The sequence below is a fragment of the Botryllus schlosseri genome, chromosome 12, assembly GCF_051294905.1.
Source record: "Botryllus schlosseri isolate E-star chromosome 12, Bs_hap1, whole genome shotgun sequence".
Taxonomy (NCBI): Eukaryota; Metazoa; Chordata; class Ascidiacea; order Stolidobranchia; family Styelidae; genus Botryllus; species Botryllus schlosseri.
In genome coordinates this window covers 12,369,646-12,392,714 of record NC_137247.1, presented here as the reverse complement: position 1 = coordinate 12,392,714, position 23,069 = coordinate 12,369,646, and the positions used below count along the sequence as shown (strand labels likewise).

Here is a 23,069-nt window from a genome sequence, read left to right as displayed (position 1 = left end):
AGTTTTTGATGACGGGGCGGGCCGCAGAATCAATAATAGGGATGTTCGATGTATAATTTCGAAGTAGGCCTTATTTGACGGGACCTTGCAAACAGGCATTCCACAAACATCGTGGAAATGTAATTTACTATTGTACCATTAAAACTTGACACAGAAAAATCACGTTTTAAAATAATTGAATAAAATTGTTTTTGTGCCGGGCATAATTTGTTAAAATAGTGAGTTATAGACATCATGCGAGACGATGCATCATGACATCGTAAAACTGTCGGGTTATATTATTGCAGCTATTGGACCTTTGACAATCCACGATTTTATGTATAATATTTTAAAATATACTGCAGATTGATCTGATATTAAAGCATTTGAACGGTGTAGCCTTAGCCCTAATCCTGGTTTTGATACAGTCGTGATAAGTAGGCTATTGTTACTGCCAGCATTGCCGAAGTCAAATTAAATCAGCGTTAGATTTTGCCTTCGATTATTATTGGAACATATCATTAGCAACTACAATAATTATTGAGCCATAGTAATAACATTGCTTCCTATACTTTTAAGCGATCGTACCACGTGTGCTTCTAATAAGATTTCTCGTGGTCCTGGTCCATTTTCAACACAATTGCTGATGGTACCTAACTACCTATATTAACATCAGAAAGCCCATACACATAAAATCGCCCGTAGCGCGTATAGACTATATTCCAGTTGAATAAATTGGTCAAGAAAATTTTCCACAGCATATAGGCCTAATTCCACAATGCATCTCGTACCCCCTGAGGTGGTGCTTCGTACCCCGATGGGGTCTACGGACCCTGATTAAGAACCCCCGGAACAGAAATGTCAAAGGGCCGAAGAATTCAATGGTGTTACAGCTGTGGGCGGTACTAGCCTACTACTACCTTACTAGCCACCGATAATAACATGAATAAAGAGAACAAACAACACCCAGAATGGAACCGAGTAATTGAGTAATTTTACTAAGGGTCGCACCAAGCCAAATCACAATCTTCAGTCACGAATCATCAACGGGTCATGTTCAGGCCTGTTTATTTTTGGATATTGGGTTTTATTTTTGGAGATTCTCCAAAAATAAGATTTGAAAACATCCAAAAATAAGATTTTTTTGGATGATGTTTTTCAGTGAAATATAGAAGTCAGAGCGATGTAAACGACCAGAAAACTCATAAAACACACAAAACAGCACCTATGTGAGGGAAGGGGGTCACCGAAATGCTAAAACTACTTCCACTCAATCCACTTCACGTTTCTGCTGACCTTGCCTGCCTGCCTGCCCTCCCCTCCGCCTTTGTACTCCTATAAGTTTCACAGTGCGACACGTAGAGAAGACGGGAAGGCAGCTTGAGTGAGGCAACGGGAACGGCGAAATCATATACAGCCACCTCTTTCGCAATCACTTCGTCCACACGATGACGGGACTCATCTGCTGATGCTTCAGACGGCAACACAACTTGATCCAGAGTAGATGGAAAGCGTGTAACCCAAGTTTGTTGACGCTCGTTTATTGTCAATGAAGAGGGTGGCCTCTTGGTTGACTGGAAACCGTACCAAGCTCCTTGATGTTATGGACGAAAACAGTCCGACGTGTGCAACTTCGCTGCTGTGGTGGATCCATCTGATCGTTCTCGATCGCATGGTCACGCTCGCACATAGCTGAGCACCACCGTCACGAAGCTTCATGGTCTTGATGTTCTGATCATGGAGCAGCAGGATCTCATGCGCCTGGTCAGACGCCTGTGTCCAGGTGAGGACTGGGACGAGGACCGCCACAAGGAAGGTTTTCTGGTCAGAGGGTGTTGGGATGTCAAGTTCAATGAGGCACGCAACTTCGTGGAGGATCAGAGGTTTCAAGCGCATTACTGACGAGCGCTTTTCAGGAGCAAAGGCTTGGAAGATCGGAAAGTTTGAAGAGTTAGACATTCCTCGATTTTTGGACCCCTAACCTCGATGTTTCCCACAATTGCGACGTTCGAGGCCGATATCTCGAAAATCAAGGGGGGGTGGGGCGTCTCGCAGTGATTAATATTTTCTAGAAGGCATCCTCCAGGCCAAAGACTAAATTTGTTAAGAATGTATTGGAAAGTTAGATCAAGATCACTGATGATATCTATGTGTTGGAGGACTTGAAAACATGATAATAACATACTTATGGTGGATTTTTTCAGTAGTAATAGGGCTCAAAACACCTTCAATTCTTATTTTTGGAGATCCTCCAAAAATAAGCTATTTTTGTTATTTTTGGAGAAATCCAAAAATAAACAGGCCTGGTCATGTTTGATCATCATGAACTAGAAGTGTCACGTAATAGCTGATCTTCTACCACATGCTGGTAGCTTATAAATTGGTGTGATGGTGAAGTTTGTTGAGATTTCAGAGATTTTATAGTAGTTCGTGGCTTTGCTGAAGAGATCCGCGTTGACTGGATAGCAGCACTCGCGGCTCCTTTGTATCTGTGATTCCAGCTTCCAGCAACAGAACTCTGTAAAATTGCAGAGAAGATTTCGAGTGAACTCGAAGCCGCTCAGTGAAAGTGCCGCACCCTAAACCATTTATGCCTCGGGTTCTTGAAGTATGGGGTCGTGAACGGTGTAAATTTGGGCCGTGTTCGAACCAGAGTAATATTTCAATATGTATGTAATATTAATGAAAAACAAAAAATCTTGAGCCTATAGTTTGTAGATGTTGGGCACTATAGCCAATTAGCGAGACACAAAGAAAAGCTGTTGCGACAATACGGCTTGATCATGAAAATGTGCCCATATTCGTATGACACAATCTGGTTTGATCTCATGATAAGATTGCCGACATTGGTTTCTCGGGAAAGGTCTAACTGGCGCGGATGACACTCGGAAGGGTATAAAGAGGATTGGAGCCGGGCCGTAACTGCTGCACCTCATTTTTAAATACATATAATTTTCATAAATGTAGTCACAATAGCCGAAGAACGGTCTATATACCTTGTTTCGTACCGTCTAAAAGACCGTCGGGGTGCTTGAGTGTAGGAGTGTGCAACGACTGGGTACGGGACTTGGACGCAATGGTTATTCGAGGCTTGTCTTTTCCGCGCCATACATTAAGACATGAAGTTTTGACCAAAATAAGACTGACCATGATAATCGCATAAATCCATAGGCGAGCTCAGTATTTTTTCATTTTGAAATTCCGCGGGACGTTCTCTAACGGGGATGAGCGAATAAATCTTTCCATGGTGCGAATCATGTGAGGTTAACTCAAACTGAACAATGTTCAGTGAACATATTGCTATTTTCAATTCTCATAACGTCTTGATCTATCATCTATAGCGGAGCACAATCCGCAGCGGAGATGGAATCAGTATATGAACATTGAGCTCAAACGTGTGGAGGTTGATTGCAGCATAATTTGGGCCCGATTTCATCTAAAAATTCCGTGCAAATGTCATATCGTCGACTGGTCAAGTGGCTATTAAACCCGAGTGGGAAATAACTCCCGAAGCCCGATCTCAACACGAATTCGGCCTCTGCTCTGCGCAATCACTCGCGGTAGTATCCACTCCTAACTCGGTTGTAGCAAAGGTTAATTTTGACAACAATTTAACAGGTTTTCAGTTCGAATATCTTCCTTCTCTGCCTACATATCTTTCCACTTTCCAGATTAATATATATTAATAGAAAATAAAGAAATGATTAAAGAACAACATAAGGAATGGTGTAACAATTGTAAATTGCAATAATACATTTAACATCTCGCTGAAACTAATATCACGCGCTTGGTAATTGATTTTCCACTGTAAGGACAGGCCATCGAATGGATTTTAGCAGGTGATTAAACGTGTGGAAATGTGTTTCGAAGTCTGACGTCATCAAATATAATGATGAACTCAAAGTAGATTCCGTTAGTTTAGTGTAACGGCATATGCAAAGCATTATGCATACGATCCTATAGCCTACATATCTTACTTGACATTTTCATCTTCAGTCAGCCTATTCGCGATTACACATCCGGTGGTACAAGCACCAACTGCGTTGAAAGCATATACGTGAGCTTGTGAATTCCTGACCAAACATATTTTGAGCCTCATCCTGACCTATTATGAAATCGTATTCATCTTCGGCCTGTTCAATAGTGATGTCTTCCCCAAACATCCGCAAAAGCAGGGAAAACAAAAGTGCAGCTGATGCAAATATCAACTTCATTTTAATCCAACACCTTCACTGCCAGTCAGTCAGTAAGTACATGGCATTAGCATCAAGAAATCAAATATACCTTCAAACTGTTGTCAAGATACGGCGTTTCACAGCGCAAAATAGGTATTTAGCCGCAGGTGATTCCGCCATTTACGGAATTAGGGAGTATAGCGAATATTTTACAATAATGGATATGCTGTGAAATACTGAGATATCGCCCGAAAGGAAAGTGTCGTATTCTTTGATATGGATCCTGACGATTGGTGGCAAAATATATTCATTTCATTTGGAGTTCTAACACCAGAGGCGATATGCCATATACACCGCGCGGAGTTTGGCTTCTGATTTCGTTCAGACGCGATGCTAACATGTTGATATTCTGCGTATCTACACGTCGTTTGACATCTGACGTTTCGGGAAGTGCAGTGGCTGCAAAACATTTGACATGGCGTCTATCGTCTTATACGAGTCATTTTAACATCGCTCTCAGCATTTGCAGTTTTGCACATGCGCTACATAGGGATGATGTAAACGCTTTGTCAACGTTCATGTTCGGTTTAGTAATCTCATATTTCAGAGGTTTGTGTTTGCAGACGAACCTTTGGGTTTTTTACTGCGCAAAGTGAGGAAAATTAGTATATTATAAATCCAAATCATTCAATATCACCAAACTTAGTTATAAAAAGGGGGTTTAACAAGACTTCAACTGGAATCTGAGCAGTCAACACAATGACTTGGACTCGGACTCGAGTCATAATACCATGACTCGGACTTGACCCTCTGCTCGGTGGCTTGGACCCGGACTTAACTCAATGGTGAATTGAAAATGACCCGACTTGGCTCGAGTCAAAACAATGAAAGTGAGATTGACTTGTGACTCGGAGCCTCATTACTGGGTTACAGCCTTGATATATCACATGCACGTGATCAAATTTCCTGCTGGAGCTCATTGAAATTTAGGACACCCATTCCGTTTCGGCAACATTGCACCAAGTTTTACATGTCTTTATTTCGATCGGGTAGCGGTTCACTAAAAATAAAGCAAGGCTAGTGATCCTCTTTGACTTGAATCGATGACGTTGGAATATTTTGTCACTGTCTGAAAATGTGGATTTGAAAATATAAGATAAATACTTTCACTAGAGGCCTTATTGTGATAGATTCGGTACTACATTTGCTCGCTTAGAATAGGCCTATATTTGCTTGAGAGGCCGTCGCTGGCCTACAAAATTGTCTTGCACACTGCAGTACATCTGAACTAGTTTTTTTAACAAGGGGGAAATTGTATGTGAAAGAGAGATTTCAAATAGCATTTGAACATACTTCCAGCAAAAAGCAGCCATAAGGAGCATACGTTCGTATATAAGTGGTTGTCTAAATGACAGTTCAGACATGAACAATTTGGGAAATCCGTGACAATTCTAAAGTGGAATTCCTCCCTACAAACTGCAAAATTCCCACCAAGGTGAAAATTCCTCCCCGGTCGGGAACCACTGTCTTATGTTCATGCTCCCAGCGAACCTTTCATAAAACCTAATGCTCACACGAACCAGAACCTTTCAGACAGGATTGCACCCCCCCAAAATTGTCTATTGTAGAGGAGACACTCTGAGATAGTCCGCAAAGTATCGTGCCATAAGTTCGTCATGGTAAACTCCACTGACCACATTTCATTCTCCCGTTATTTGAACGACGCATGTATGTTGTACATAACCGCATATATCAGGCGTCGGGAACCTTTTTCGTCCGAAGAGCCATACATGTTAATCAACTGCTACGTGACAATTGAAAAATTGTAACGTCATGATAGCGCAAATTCGAAATCACTACATGGGATTCGTCGTGTGCATCGTATTTTCTCTGTAAAAACTCTTACTAATCATGCTGGTTTCCTTATTTGAGTAATGAGTGTGCGAAACTTGAGTTACATAGATCTTGTGCAAGTTATATATTTGTAATTGTATTGCACTGAGAGACATGATATTTTTCGCAGCTTAAGAGAATTAACATTTAGATTCTCAACAGATGTAGACAACAGTAAAAGTATGAATCTACTTTTTACACGCTTTTTCACAGTTAATGCGTTTTTAGTCTTGCATGGTATTCCTGATGACTTTGTAGTCTGGATAATAATTGTTAAGGTTTAGCTTCATGCAAAGTTTGAGACTTCCATCAGTTATAGGTTCGTCTTAATGCTAGTCTTAAAATGCGAGGACCCATGATGACATACGTAGGTGGAGCCAAACAATGGTCAATTTGCAGCAGTATAGGATACATACCCACTGTAATGTGTGATACCTCAGTGACGTGGGGTCAGGGGAGCCAAGTAAGGCAATGCCTCGCCTGTCTGCTAGATGTCGAACATTTTTACTACCAAAATCACGCAACTTGCCAATTTATTGTTCGAAAATAAAGCGTGAAAGGAGAAGTAAGGCATAGGTGAGGCACGGCCGGGTGATCCCATACCTGTGATATCTTAGAATTTATAATAGCTGATATTAATCGAATGTAGTTGTCTCACTGATTACAATTCGACTTCTCAATTCTCAAAGTTTTCGGCGGTAATATAACGTTGCGCCACACGCCTACATTTTAACAGAGACTACAAAGCTACGGTATCAATCAAGAACGTGGATGCTATATGGCATTGTTTGTAATTTGAATTTGTAATTGTGTATGTCATTTCCACGACAGTTCATTTCTCGCCGTAGATCAGGAAGACAATGTGTATTTGAAAACTGCACTGTGATACAGGCGCCACCATGTCTCCTTGTCTCTTTGATCAATCAGCGTAACGTGCAATCCAAGATTTCGTGACGGGTACATCGAATTCGGAACTTGGGAGTGATATTGGCCGCCGTCGCGACAGCAACTTAAATTTGATTTGAAAAGGGGGTCCGAGCGCCTAACGCTAAATACGCCATTGTATTAACCTTTCAAATACATGTTTATACTGTCACAAGAATAGTTATACTGGCCGTGCTGAAGATTTAATAACAAGTTTCTGCAATATTGATGAATTAAGCACGATAATAAAAAATTTCTAGCAGTATTCATGTCAACAAGATATGGAGTATGTCTGTTAACTGGCTATGAACTATGCCAGTGTATATATTCAGAGAACCATAATACATTGGTCAGACGTCGCAACGTTGACAAACGTATACTGTACAGTTGCCTCAAGCAATTCCAGCGATATCCGAATTCGTAAGACAAGTCACACCATTCAATCAAGTTTGTACCCGCGTTGTTGCCAGACAAAATAGTATGCAGGGTGTGCTGGTTGCTGTTTTTTCGGCATTGATTTTTTATATGTTTGGTCATGATGTGACAAAAGAGAAAGCGGAGGATCAGTATGATTTCATTGTCGGTAAGAATGGGTTTAAATCTAAAACACGATGCCGCCAGTCTGCTATACCCGACAGTAATGCACACTGATGCATTATGAACGCTTTTTAAAGGACCGCCGCGCTCTAAATATGATGTGATCTCAAATTAAAGCTGATAGTGTGAAAAAAATATTGGAAGCTTCCATTTTCCTCAGAAAGCCACCGTATTCGAACTGCAGCTACGAGATTCTCTTGAGAGATCATATTGTCCGACATCTATCTCTGTGATATCGATGTCAAGCATCATCGCCCCTCGGCGCTTTGAGAAACTTCCTGCACGCATTTCGTCACTGTTTCACGTTCTCGACGCGATTAAGCAGTCACCTAAAGAATGCATTTCACATAGTTGTCAGCCGATGTAATGAAGAATTATTTGACACTGATCAGCCAATATTACATTGAAATTTCACAAAGGGTAAGGAAGCGATGGCGCATGACCTCGATATCACAAAAAGTTTGAAGTAACGATTTTACACAGTTGCTTAGTCGAAGGATCCTTCGAAGTCCTTTCCAAATCCGAACTTGAAACAGACCAGACAATCAATTCGAGAACGAGAGATTCGTAAGAGCTTACCGAAGCTGCGGATCGACTACAGCACTCTTATCGGTTGGACTTCCCATCTTCGCAGTACCGCACGCATGGAACATATTGCTTGCCGCGTATTTGATAACACACCGGTAATACTCATCAGTTTTGTTATGATAAGCGATAGCCTAACATAAATATTTGGGATTTTAACCGGATAAGATTGGATCACTAGCCTACTCGGTATGGATTGTGCTAACCTTCTATTTACGTTGTTGACAATTTGAGTCAGAAGTGATGCAGCAATGCGACCTCAGATATTTGAATTATATTTTGTGTACCTATCATGCAACCTGCATGTGACGGTCTCGTATTGACGTTTTCGCTTCTGTGAGTAACTACTTATGGGTCCATTTTTTCATAAACTCTGATCTCAGTGTGCACTTTTTATCTTCTCGGAATTGAGTGTCAATGTCACGGGCATGTTCCTAATGGTCTCTGGAACGAAACCACAACACCGCTTTTGGATGGTAATATAGTGCGGCCATGAACATTGGACAATGAACATGCTCGACATTCGCTGTATTGGGATTATTTAAAGGAAGTATTTCTTACAAAAACTCTCAATCATTCAAGCATTTTCAAACTACTAAGAATTGTTTCGCGGGCCAGATGAAATCGTCTAGCGCAGTGGTTCTCAAGCGGGGGTCCACGGACCCCTAGGGGTCCGCAAAGCATTTTCAGGAGGTCCGCGGAACCTCTAAATTTGAAAAATGAATAATAACTAATATGTATTTTTTAAATGAGGGAAAGCATGAGGCAATTTCGCTTCATAATTGCTAAAACTTCAGGACTCACATCATTGGAATAGCGGTCTGATATAAAATATCCTATACTGTGCAAACTCATTTTAATTGCCAATAGCCTACTGAAATTCCGGATTTTATTTCCTAACCCTTCCAATTAAGGGATTTAAACCTCGCCACGATGTCCATTTTCTCCTGTGATATACATCACCGCTATATTCCAGAATAACTTCAAGATGAGATGCTATGGAAATGACTAGGCTTGACATTTTATGTTCATTAAATACTCTGTTTCTAAATGTTGGTGCCATATTATGTTGCGATCATACCCAAAGGTGTCGTCGGAAGCGTTATGTGTTAATGTTACGTCTACATTCGCCAGCATCTGTCTTTGTGGAAATATTTTCGGCACTCGTTCATATCAAATCGAATACGGGAATTTTCAAGACAATAAATACAGCTGCAAAATTCCTTTCGAGATAATAAAGTCTACCCAATTTCTACATAATATAGTATGATGTTATTTTCACGAAACGCCATTTTGTGACAGTTTCTCACAGGCCTACAGTTAATATTTGCACAAGACAGATGACGGTTGCACGATAATAGGACTGATTTTGAACAAAAACCTGAGGGGGTCCGCGGGGTCCGTGAAAGTCCAAAAGGGGTCCTCAAAGACAAAAAGGTTGAGAACCTCTGGTCTAGCGGGTCATCGTTTGACATACAAATTAACATACACCTTAGTCGAAACGTTAATTGATTTTTGAGAGTTTTACTCGAAATATCACACTATTCCGTTGAATCACAAATGATAATTCATCCCCGCTCCACATTGTGCGTGGACTGAGAAGATAATATTTAATATAGTTAGGATGGTGTGAACCTCTGAAAGGTTCAGGTTCGTGTGAACGCGAACCTTTCTAAAAGGTTCTGTGTGAACGCGAACGTGAACCTCATGACGTCACGTGACGTCATATTGCTAATTCCAGCCCTATCTTTCAATAAAGTGATGGCCTATATTAATTTACGCGATACCTCGCGACGACTCGGGCCACATAATGCCACAATGCTGAAGCACATATTGGCGCTTTAAACGTCGCTAAATGTATCAACTGACGCAATCAAAGGATATAATACTCCCCTAAAATCAATATCTTCCGACGCTTTGCCAACAATTTCGACGAAGACTTACCAGAGAATACAAGATTACGCCAGTGGCGCAGTTGGTTATGCACTTCTATGTGTCGGAGGTTTATCTGTGCTCCTCATCGCTGACCTCACTGCATATGCAGTGTCGTACGAAAAGCCCAGATGTAGGTGAGCCGGGCTAAAAAGTGGGCAGTACAGACGAAGATATACGGGAACATGAAAAATGAGGGAGGCCGATGGTGAAAGAGTGCAAGTGTGAAAATTCGCCCGTAAGATGACGAGAAATCAGAGACAATGAAATATTACAAATGTTACTGTCGTGGCTTGCTTGCTCTGGCGAAAAGCGCCACTTTTGTAACAGAGAAAGTAAATTTTTTGAGATAGTCAATGTGCATGCTCGTTTAGTGTTTATTTTTAATGCTGCCAGCGTCATGCATAGAGTGGCCAGAAGTTGAAATGCAATAAATTTGAATCAAAGATGTGAATGAAGTGAAAAATGTAATATATGAAAAAGGTTCACAGTGCAGAACCTACCAAGGTTCTGTTGTGAACGCGAACCTCTAAATTTCCGAGGTTCACACACAGAACGCGAACGTGAACCTCACGTTCACACCATCCCTATTAGTTAGTGTTACTGTAAGGGAAATGTGATTTGGGTTGGAATTAGCCTTCTGATGCCACACGATATAATTATTATCTTTGGCTCACAGTTTCTGCGGTGCAATTTATGAGATTCACTCACCGACTGGTGAGTTTCAACTTGTCGAGATGCTGCTTCTATACATTTGTGTTCAGATTTAGGGCAACAATATGTGGTCCTCAAACTTGTCAGACAACAATCACGCATGCGACTTTTGTAATGATTCACTATTACATAAAAACAACACGTTGGGTTTCATGGTACCGATGTGACTTGCGCAGCTGATTCTTGGCGACCAGCACGGTATTATTGGTTGCGACAACCCTAGTATCGTGAATCCCATTCGACCTTTTCAAATTCAGATTCAACCTGAATCGCAGACCTCGTCCAACATAAGTGTATCAACCTAAGCTCTGGGGGATGAAGCCACCACTCCCCTCGTTTCTCGTCAGGTAGTTGCATTACTACCTGTTATATTATACATTCGATTCACAAAAGGTATTACGCGAGTCACGAACGAGCCGAAATAGCTGACGGCTAATGCAAGACTCGTATATTTTTTCGATCGGCATAATAAGCAGTAAACATTGTTATGAAATATCTGGCTACAGTAATCACATTTTCACATTTCCATTATCTACCTAAGTCATGATGTTTTTATTCCATTTGAACTTTCCTTCGAATTTCAGTCTAATTGTTTATTGGATTTTCAAAGCCATAAAATTTTTGTGAAAATGAGCTAATTTGCGCGGTTTCTGGGACCTTAGTATTCATGTAGCTGCCACGTATCACAATGCACACAATGGAATGGCCTTACAGCAAGTGTAGCTTATAACGTAGGCTACTATAAGAGATGTGCAGACGCGATGCTTTTGTCGGGATTAATAAGCTACGAACTCATGCAGATTTCTTTGCCGGGCAAATCCTAAGATTTTATGTCGGCACAGTAGTCATTAAAGAGGAGAATACGAATGCGCATTCCATATAGTCAGCATGGAATTTAGTAGAATCTGTGCGTCTTGAGTTGGCGAAGCATAACTGTCAGCGATCTACGAACACAGGACCAGATCAAGGTACAAAATGCTAGAGGTCTACATATACCTCGGAGCAGGAGTGTAAAGACTATCGCAGGCTTGTGGTGCGATATAACGAGCTCCCGCGGCAATCATTGCTTCAGACGTTTCATATCTTTCCACCAGTCGTAAGCCTGCATGCAAAATACCGTTTTGTAGAATATGTTGTATTTCAGTGTTTCTTAGCATGTGGGCAAATACCCCAAGGGCAGGCAAATACCCCAAGGGCAGGCAAATACCCCAAGGGCAGGCAATTCAGAATTTCTCGATGGGCAAATTGACCAGATTCCATTTTAGAACCGCCACATATTATTTCATGATTTTCATAAGGCTTACCACCCGGGTACTGATTCCGAACTAAATCCTCAGTGTTATTTACCATAATTTCCGCTAGGAATTTTTTTTGTAAATGTATCTGCTAAAAAGCATGCTTTATATCAGTGATTGTGAACCTTTTTTCTCCAGCGCCCCCTTTCGAAAATTGCCTGGTAGTGAGGGTGTTTTATCGAATATTTCACAAATCTGTGAACTATTGTTACCAAACAGTTTCTTCACCAATGTGTCTGTCAAGCTCTTATAACACGTGCTAAAATGTTGAAGTTCAAGTCTTGTGGGAAACCCAGAAAAAAAGCTGTTAAATTTGACAAAATATAATAAAAATATTTGAAAAAATCTTTATCGCCTATAAGTAACTAAGGTTCGGTTTAATAATGGATTTTCGTGATTCTCAATTGATTGTTAAAATTTACATTTTGCTACAGAATGTTTTGTGGAAAATATATGGAAAGGAAATGGCACTGATGGCATAGTTATATCGTCAGAAGTATAGCGTACACCGTTTGGTAATTCGATACTGGACGATTCAACAAATTATGTATACTCTATTACTGGGTAAAACGCACATAAACAGGCTTAAAATCAGTACAGTAATTACTCAACTACAGTTCTAAGCCATGCAGCAAGGGCAAAAACGGTTTTTTCTGTATCATTCCGTTCTGTAAGATGGACGCAATTGTACCAAAGTAAAAAAGCGACTATCAACGCAGCACGGCCTTGTGTGAGTTCATTGTCGATTGTTACTGCATGGATCGTAGCTGTTTCACCAAAATTTCTGATCATTGGCTCGTGGATCAGCTTGGATCAGCCTCTCATCGATCCAGGTACCACAAATGAGCATCGGTGTGGGTTATTAAAGCCAACGATCCTGAGTTTCAACATTCCAACTGGAATGGCTGGATGAAGAGACTCAATGCTAATGATGCAAAATACGCACACAGATCGAGTTCCTTTCAGTTATTTTAGGAGACCCTAATGACCTCAAAACCATTTTCACCACTTTTAAAGAGTGCACACTGCACACAGCGCGCTGGGGTCGCTAGTGTCGCTACCGTGACCGCCGATCTTCCGATTTGGCTGAAGGCTATAGCCTGCATATAATAAAGCAGACCATTATACAACTCATTGCAAGGTTGGTTGGTTTTCACCTATATTGAAATCTTATCTTGGATCAATTGTAACAACATGGAAGATTCGGGCTACCGGATGTGATCCAGTCGATCTATGCTTGATCTATGCTTGAAGAATTCTGTGTCAGCGTTGTAGCATCCAAGTATGCTGAATACGAGCGTAACGTCGGATTTTAATTCGCGTTAACTGAAGTGGCTAACACATCCTGGATGAGTGGGGCGTGGTGGCTAGCAGGCGCGGATGCCCTACAAACCCCCGATTGAAATCAAAGTCTCATTACACTGTCATATAAGCGCGACACTGTCATAATGTGCGACAACTGTAAAAGCATTGCAACGTCACGTGTGATATTGTACATTCGCGGGAAACTAGAATTCCGCAGCTACCGAATAAATCTCACCATCTAATTGTACATCGACGTCATCCGCGTGTGAATAATATTGTGGGTCGATAATCGGCCTGATTAGTGGGTCTGCGGATCGTAGGCTGATGGTTCGCCTAGATTTTCCATGGGCGATGGTCACCATAGTAGATACTGTCATATTCTATAAAATCCGGGAATGAAGCTGTCGAAAGGAATTCCCAGCACTCCTTATATTTGCGTAATTTATCTTATCCCGTCGTCAGAGCTTCCCGGGAGAAAGAATGTAAAAATATCTGGAAATGGCCTTTTTCTGACGAGTTAACATTAATTAAGATATTTACCTCAAGGATTCAATTGAATAACTTATAAACATACAGATTGCTTGCGCTCTTGGACGTGTTGAAGTACTTGCTTTTGGTGCTATGGAAATAGTATTCAATATCAACGAGCGGTCCAGTGCCCTTTGTCAGATACTGTTCTTCAGGGCTTTGCGCCTAATACAATAAACACTCGATATTTATCAAAGAAGATATAAAAATGATGATGAAAATAAAATAAAAATAATATAAATAATCATTATTTCTTAGTATGTTATCGCTGTATTTTTCCCTGGAACTCTCTTGGATACAAGACCAATACTAAAGGCCTGGTAACGTACACAAATGTAGGCCTACTCAAGACAGACAACAAGGAAATATTATCCACGATGAGTTGACATGGACAGTGGTCACAGGTGGCTATGCATCAGAAAATTTGTGATCTCATTTATATGCGAGACTGCGAAGGCCTGTAACGCGCACCGTTCATTTTACAACAGTCCCAGTGTATTGAGCACATGAAATAGTAGCGACCAATGGATTGTGCCTACCTCCTTCTGCTGTAACGTGATATTGGTTTGAAATGTGCTGAAAACATATATATGGTCGTTTAAATTGGATCCAACACCTGGGGAGTCAATCAAAACAGGAATCTGCAATACAAGAGTATCCATTTCATGGGTTTTCTTTCAGAGAAGTGATCGGGGATCTAGTATCACCTAGATTGTAATACAACAGTAATATAGTGAAATATTATGAGACTGGTATTCACTCCAGAATGACCATTGGGTAGGTTTGTAGTATCGACTGATATATATTTTTCATAAAACGTCTGCTGCAAACTAATTAGCAAATTCTACGCTGCGAGCACTACAACTACGCCGACAGAGTATATTCTCACGTTAAACTTTTCCAAGTGCTCCCGCGGTCCGACACCAGACACCATCAACAGTTGGGGGGACGCAATCGATCCAGCACTTAGTATGACTTCCTTTCGGACATACACTGTCAAGTTCAAATTTCTTTTCACGTAAGTAACGCCGATGGCTTTGTTATATTCATCAAACAGTATCCGTGTAACTCGTGCTCCTTCAATTATATCCAACTGCCTTTTGCTAAGCAGATTGACTGAAGGAGTTAATCCATGCTACATAGTTGAGGCGGAGCATGTAATTGAGGTAACCTGTCCGGCAATACCGATCGCAAGTATGAAATGACGGAATTTTGCCTCAACATTCCATACAACGTCATGATACAGTAACTGAAACCCTCGATACGATCTTGGTAATTTGAGATGGAGAATCCTAGAATACAACAACGGCTTTAGTCCGTAATACGCTATTGTAAAGTTTTATTGATGAAGTTGAGGCGACTTATAGTAGATAGATATACGCCAACGAAGTTCCTGCAAAACGACATCGGACAGTACATGTCATGAAGAACTTCTAGCAAAACATTTACTGAAAAGAAAGTATGTGATACACGCCATATTAGGCTGGTTATAGTCTCTTATATTCTATACTGTTAGTTTAACTATTCTGTCTGATATTGAGATGTATGAAGGATAATCTCGATTAGGCGAGTTCATAAATTCGTTGCGTTCGTCTGTGGTATGCCAACTGGTTTAAAACATACCTCAGGAAAGATTCGTCTTAAATCCACAATATCTCCACACTAACCGAAATCATTTGCAATCTTTGACATCAATTTCGACATTTGTGATCCCGGGAAATGTTTATGAGATAGCTTAACCTGCCCGTCTTTTCCCATGCTGTCCGGCATGTATTCACCAGACGCTTTTTCTACGTTTCGGAAATTTCGTTCAATGGATTTATATCCCCATCCTTCGGCACCATGATCGACCCAGGAGTCATAATCATGTGGACTGCCGCGAATATATACCATGTAGTTGATAGAGCTGCTACCTCCTAGCACCTTCCCTTGAAAGTAGGGCGCAACCTAAAATATATAGAGATCAGGAATAAGCAGAAGTAAAACGGCGTTCGATGCATCCCTTTGGCACGAAGGACTGCATTTTTACAATCGTTTAATCGTTTTCGGAAGTATGAAGTTGAATACTCTCTTCAAACAGAGAGTCTGATTCCTGTCACGAGTAGCCTATCATAGTTACGGATCGATAAATGATTAGCAATAGGTCTTGCATTGGTGCAATATGGAAGACTCTTAGGCCTACTTCATTCAGATTAAATTGATGTAAAATGTCATATGGCTGATGTCGATACCAGGAGAATGAGGCATTTCTACACTAAAGATATTCACTCCTAATTTTCTATGTCATGTCAAAAATACGACCTCGTGATTTTGCATTACGGATGTATCGTCCATTGTGCAATTACATATGGAGAGACTTCGTCGAGCATTGTTAAAATAAAGAATTCGTACGAAGGTATTGGAGAGTTATCTATGATCATCCCATGAACACAAACGTATAGTCTTACAAAATCCCAGAAGGACAGTCGACCGTGCTCATAATCGGGACTTCGTCAACCAATGATGATGAAAATAATCCTTGTGTTTTAAAATGATCAATGTAGTCGAAACCATGTGTACTAAAGTCAACAGCAATTACTTTCATTGTTACGTGCAATTTGATATAACACCTTTACATTTTATTGGTATCTCAATATCACAAACAGTAATTCTGTGATGCATGGATGTACAGTGTACACTGTACAGTAGGGCTCTTCAAAAATGACTTTTTTTTCTAAAATCGTACTGGCTACTTGATAAAATTGTTAGGTTACCTAATTTAAGCCTACCATGGCCTACTAAAAATTTGGAGTTGAATAAAATAGTATTTACGGTGAGCAGAACTATAATAAATAAACAAAGAATCGGTCACCGTAAATACTATTTTATTCAAATCCAAATTTTTCGACGGCAATAACTCCGCTTCCACTGGTTGGAATTGAACCAAATTTGGTGAGCATAGTTTCTACAGACAGCCTAACACTTTCATGTGGTGAACAGAAAATTTTCAAATTTTTTATTATTTATTTTTAGATAATAAATAGAAACTTTCATCTCGTGTAGCAAAGCGGTTACTGGCTGGAATTGAACCAAATTTTGTGTGTAGGCTTAAATTAGGTAAGCTAACAATTTTATCAAGTAGCCAGTACTATTTGAGAAAAAAAGTCATTTTTGAAGAGCCCTACTGTACAGCTGTGCGTACAAAATAGCTAGTGTAAAAACAGGGAATTCAAAACAGCGAACGCAGTAACAGCGAGTCATTCAAAGTAACAAAGCAGTCAAACTAGCGAGCGTCAAAACAGCGAGATAGCAACTCGTTCAAAATAATCCAAGCTACTCTTATCTCCATCCGCACCCTAATCATTATCCATAATCTCTCAGATCCAACCCCCTTAAAATGAGATTCAATCGTTTCAAATCCAAATCATGGTTCGGGATTTGAAATGTAAATGCATGTTCAAAGCCGAATCCGTAAATCATTTTGAGTATAGTTCAAATCCAAGTCGATGTCTGGTAATAAATTTATAATCCGAAATCGCCTCATCATTATTGGAAATTCCATGTTAAAGTCCACATCAAGGTTCATAGAAATCTTTAATCTAAAAGCAATGCTAATCCCGCTTTACTCAAATCCAAATAATGCCCATATCTTCTAATCCCCAACCGTAACCGTAGCACAAGCTAACCTGGTCCCTAATCCTAATCCGATAAAAAAAAGGGCGGAGATAATAAGTTGGATTAGCAATAAAGTTGATTATCGCGTTCGTCAGGATTTATCAACCCAGGATTAAGGAAACCGGTTCATCGCAGCGCATAAATTTAGCGTTAATCTCATGACTTAACAAACCGGAACAAACTATATAGATAACTAGTTATCTATAAAAACTGCGTACACTGCGTACCATTCCTACGCACAAATATTTCCGATAATGACTGTGCCGATTGTCTCCAGGTAATAGCTTCACTTAACAATCAACGAATTATGTACCCGCCATGGCAGAGCGATATCAATATTCTATACTCCGTTTCTTAGCTGTACCGTACGAATTGGACACGACTTTCATTACGCGATGATATGATAATTCGATTACAGTGGTAGTATCGCTGTCAGCAGGCTACTGTTTCATTCAACAAATTGACAACCGATAGCTTCTAACGCGTTTTCGCATTATGATGCAACAGATAATGCACTTGATTGAAAACTCGGGACAACTCGACTAACCATCGCGCCTAACCTTTTATAACTTTATGCGTTGCGATTAGCAGTATTTAATCACACGATTACCATTCTTCCGGATCAGCTAACTTTATTATCTGCGCCTAAAATTCGTCCCGATTAGCAGTTTTTAATCAGATGATTAGCATTCTCCCGGATCAGCTGACTTTATTATCTCCGCCCTAATTCGCTATTATGACCCTTGCTGCTTTGACACTCTATATTTGGCGTGGGTGCCGACTTATGTGCTAATCTTGTAGACAAACCCGCGATGGGTTGCGAAAGAAGGCGTGTCTTTGTGGCGCTATCGCGTCATTCCAGTCCACCGCAGTAGCGGGCAAAAGATGCGAGTAGCCGGGAATGAATATTGTTGGCTCTTTCAAGTCGGACATTCCCGCTTCAAGAAGAAGGACTCTGAGAAGAGTAGAAATCTTTGGCCATGACCGGTGTTTTTACCAGTAATCATTTCCTACCTTGACGAAGAGTGATCTGACAGCTTCGACGCAACAACGCTCCCAGTCGTACCCGCGCCCACTGCAAAGTAAACAGGAGCATAGACATGCGCACCGAGGATGCATCATATTGTGAGAGGCAAAGGTGCTTTCCCACGTCAATAACGGCTGGGCATCGAATCCAGAACCTATACCAAGAAGCATTCACCCTACCAAATGAATTCATGGTTCGCAGATTTTCGTGGTAATTAGCCTCCTGGCATCTGATCTAAAACGTGGAAGTCAGACATAGTCATGTTCAAGTCCGTATCCGGTAAATGGCCCAGACATGAAACCTAATTCACAAATTACTAAGGAATGGGACGTATAGTATATATTTATGCTTGATGTTTTGCGGCATATACACCGACTCGTGATATATATACGCAGCGCACACACAATCTGTGGACATGCTGAGCGCTAAGTGGGGAAGCCATGGATACCTTCAGTTGGGCAAGTTTTGTTGCACTAAAATCGAAAGAAAGTTGCATTTAATTTGGCTAATGTTGCAGTAAAAAGTGGCATTTGTAATTTTGTTAAATTAGAAAGGTATGAGATACTCGAAAGGTTCCGTTGTGTAGCCTAGTTCCTGCAGAGCTGTCAAATTTTTTACTTTGCCATTTTACGAACATTCTGGCGAGACCGCCAAAATTATATATTTTTCCGTTACACAGCAAGGAAATTACGCAATACGGGAATTATTTTCCCCAAAAAGCCAAGCAGCATAGCGATAACCCCTGCCTTAAAACAAGTCAAATAACACACCCCAAACCCGTAAGGTCTGCAAACTTGACCCAAGACGTGACAGAAAAACTCACTATTGGTGACTTCAACTATACAAATCAATAGCCTGAATAAGGTTGTCCGGTGAAGATGTAATTTTCGGCGGTTCCGCCTGGGCGTTCGTGAAATGGGAAACTATCTCAAATTTAAACGACAGAATTAATAAAACGATTGTTCGGAAACTGTCGTGCTTGGCTGGGGTAGTTGAACTTCTTGCTTGCAAGGATAAAAGTGAGATGCAGCTAACCCATCATATAGCTCTTTCTTATGCAAATCAAAGAGAATAAAACCATACAAGAAATAGTTTATAGCATGTTTTTAAATCACTCCTTCACATTTCGATGCATTATTTGAGAAAAGTTGCAGTAAAATTTGGTACGAAAAATAGAGAAAAGTTGCAAAACGTTGCACTATAAGATCCCTCCAAACAGCTCAAAACATCATCGTACGTAGTTTCTGAGTATCTAGGAAGCTGTTGGAAGCTGCAAAAAAGTTGGAAAAACTTGCCCTACTAATCAGGTCTTTGTTCTCTTTTGTCGCCCGGGTATTGAACCCCCGACCTACCGACCAAGAAGTCATTATGCTATCTTATCGGCGGTCGGCTAATTACTAGAAATCCCAAGTCCAATGTCATTCTACTTGTCTAAAGCTGCATATACTAATTTATCCCCAGGTGAAACCTAATCAGATTCCAAGTAGATCGCCATCTCTGACAAATACTAATGACTTCTTAATATAATTCCCTTGTTCACAGGAGATGTGTGATGAGCGACAGGTGAAGTGAGACTTTATCGCTTCGTCTTCCGGAGCATTATCAACAAAGGACAAACAAATTGAAAATGTAAAAATAAACGATATAACACACACAATAATAAGTGTCTAGCAATCTGTCTAACGGTACAGACGGGTGACGGCGATCATCATGTCAAGTCGGCATCCAAGAGATTATATGTAAATATACACACAAAAATACAAACCTACACTCGCGTAAATGATTTATCGAATTATTATGGCATGCCAAAATAAAGTCTGGTGAGAAGACTAAACAGCAGATAGAAAGCCCGTGATTGACTTGATCGAGCCTATACCAGTTATTACAGGAATGCAACTGCTATTGAAGAATTCATGCAATGATCAAAAAGGTCAACTCAATGGAAAGTAGATGCGGAAACCAGTTTTCCGAGCATCTATCATGTCGAAAATGGCCTTTTTCAGTAAATTCACCAGCGATCCGATTTAGGTGACTAAATTCCCTGTTTATATGTCTTTTTTCGGATTCTCAAACATGGCGGGTGAAAGTTTGTGTTGAGGTTGATAAGGGGGCGAGGAGTCGATGAAGGTTGGCAAGCACTGCTCTGACGGGTCCGCGAAAAATTGTTTGGAATAGTAACTGCAGCCTACATTTGAATACCATACAGCGCGGACTAAACCCATAAAATGAATAAAATAGACCGAAAATGCGTTAACTTTGAAGCCTGCAGTGGCTCTTGACCTTCATTAACCTGGGCAACGCTTACACGCTAATCTACATGACTTCGGGAACCCCAAATTTACGCCGAGTTATGAAAATAAAATCCTACCACAACACGCATCTATGACTGCACATTACTATAGATTACTGGCGCCGAAGTCAACTGTGTATCAAGAGCGTTTTAAAAGAACAAAACCTATAAATCACGATTTTCACACAAAAGGACAAATTAATACCATCGTATTGTTCGGTCGAAACACAGCAGCGTCATATCAATTGCTTAAATACAAATGGGCTTATAGATATTGGAGACAGAACTGGCATTTGAGAAGAACGAGGTATCCCAACCTCCACTGATTACTCCATTGCACAGGACGCGCTGCCACAACAGTCGATTACTGGGTAGTGATCGAGCCTAATTGCCTGCAAGCAATGATGGCCGAGACGCGGGTGTGTCATCAGTCATCACAAATCATATGTATGGGTTGAGAGTGTGCCTTATGAGGAACCACGGTTAATAACCCCTGCTATCGCTCGTATATATATAGGCTACCTATATCCAGATCGACAAGATTTGTGATAGGCATACTAGCTGAATATCATCAATACGTAGGCGTAGGCAGAATAAAATTATTTTTATGGGGGGATAATTTTTTTGTCAAAAATGAGATCACGTCATGTCACAAATACATAACGAAAACGTCACAATGTACAGGTAGGTAATTTGAAGCGGGTATGGGCGTTTTTCGCCCCTTCTCTCCACCAATGCATCTAGATATAATAATATTTGCTGCAGACACGTCGGTATAGCATATTTCTAGTGATATCGTGAATGGAGTAATATAGCCCGCATATTTTTGCTATCGCGATATAAATATGTTTGCTACCAATACAGAAATTCTCACAGGTATATATACGAATTATACTCTTATTATCCATCAATACCAGGATCCTGATTATTCACCAATTTAGAACGGAACGAGATCATGAACGCATGCCTTCCCTTCAATAATACTCGCTATATGTAGGCCTGTATCTAGAATAACTTCGCTAATTTTCAGGGTCAAAGATTTAAATAAGTATATTATCAAATCGGTAGATACGTGTACTTTTAATACGCCCAACCGTAACCTATGCTTCCTCAGAGGACAATGCACCCTGTTATTCTAATAAATCGTCATTAACCGAATGGCAAGGGCTACAATTTTCGAAAAATTTTACTTCAATTTTCAAAATCGAAAAACTGTGCCTTAAGAACAATTTCGCGACCCGATTCCACCTTACTAAAATGCCTATCATTGCACCCGATACGTTTCAGGGTGTACGGCGTCAAGAATCTGCGCGTCGCCGACGCCTCTGTAATGCCACATGTGACGTCTGGGAACATACAAGCCCCATGTTACATGATTGGAGATAAAGCTGCGGAGATGATCATTGAAGAATGGGGATTGATCAGGGACGGAAATAACATATGAATTTACCAATAGGTCTGAGACAAATTACGCTACACTAGAGTACAACCATTGGGCAGTCGTGCGGTAAATGACGGAAAATAATATGTTAATGACGCAGTGCGTGTTTCAAAGTATTTGATCGTTTTTCGAAGGTGTCGTTGAATAAAAAATTGATGTTCTGGGCGATTCCAAATGTAAATGACTTCTGGCGGGCAGAAGACGTCGAGAGAGTTCAACATTAAAAATGAAGTGTGGGTGGCATCAAACATAGGTCATAGTAAGCGCAGTACAGCGAGAAATATATTTCATAAAATGTCAGCAATTCGCATAATTTTATAGAAGTGACCGCAGAGCGTCACTGCCATTCCGTGGGAAATGACCCTAAAAAGGTTCTACAATTTCGCTGCAGTTTTTAAATCAGTTATCATCTACCTCCGTCTACGGCTCTCCACTGGGAATGTATACATTTTAGGAATAGGCCTACACAATAAACCTTGAAAATTACTTAAAGATTCGCACTTTCAAGTGTTGATAAATGCTGGCAAACAGTAAAAACGTAACTAGGGCAATTTTACTATCACAAAATTGCAATGGAATTACCGGCGCGGCGGCGCCAAGGTTTGCTGTTGCAGAATATGTGGAGAGGCAGACAAGTAAAGGTATCAAGATATATTGCACATGGAATGTTTGAAATCTTATGGCTATGCGTCAAGTCATTCGCAATAACACGTGTCCAAGTCGAGTCAAT

At 40.5% G+C, this 23,069-nt stretch overlaps 3 protein-coding genes across 3 annotated transcripts in view; 1 reads left to right on the top strand and 2 right to left on the bottom strand.

The window, feature by feature from the left end:
- Positions 1–4,304, bottom strand: part of LOC145451970 (glucose dehydrogenase [FAD, quinone]-like) — a 40,906-nt gene extending 36,602 nt beyond the window's left edge. Inside the window, exons 1-2 of the mRNA XM_080330188.1 lie at positions 4,085–4,304; positions 3,957–4,017 (exon numbers count right to left, since the gene is read on the bottom strand). Of these exons, the coding sequence (XP_080186314.1) occupies positions 3,957–4,017; positions 4,085–4,193 (170 nt within the window). The 5' untranslated portion in view covers positions 4,194–4,304. The remainder of the gene's footprint in view (positions 1–3,956; positions 4,018–4,084) is intronic.
- LOC145451971 (RNA-binding motif, single-stranded-interacting protein 1-like) overlaps positions 1–23,069 on the top strand; it is a 248,113-nt gene that overhangs the window by 14,150 nt on the left and 210,894 nt on the right. The window lies entirely within an intron of this gene.
- On the bottom strand, positions 11,794–22,040 carry LOC145451979 (putative GMC-type oxidoreductase Mb1310). Its single transcript, XM_080330200.1, has 10 exons — positions 18,788–22,040; positions 18,596–18,656; positions 18,389–18,536; positions 15,595–15,874; positions 15,099–15,219; positions 14,817–15,030; positions 14,467–14,568; positions 13,974–14,092; positions 13,635–13,908; positions 11,794–11,901 (listed from the first exon to the last, which is right to left on the bottom strand). Exons 1-9 carry the CDS (start codon positions 18,798–18,800, stop codon positions 13,842–13,844), a joined length of 1,125 nt encoding a protein of 374 aa, XP_080186326.1. The 5' UTR covers positions 18,801–22,040; the 3' UTR covers positions 11,794–11,901; positions 13,635–13,841.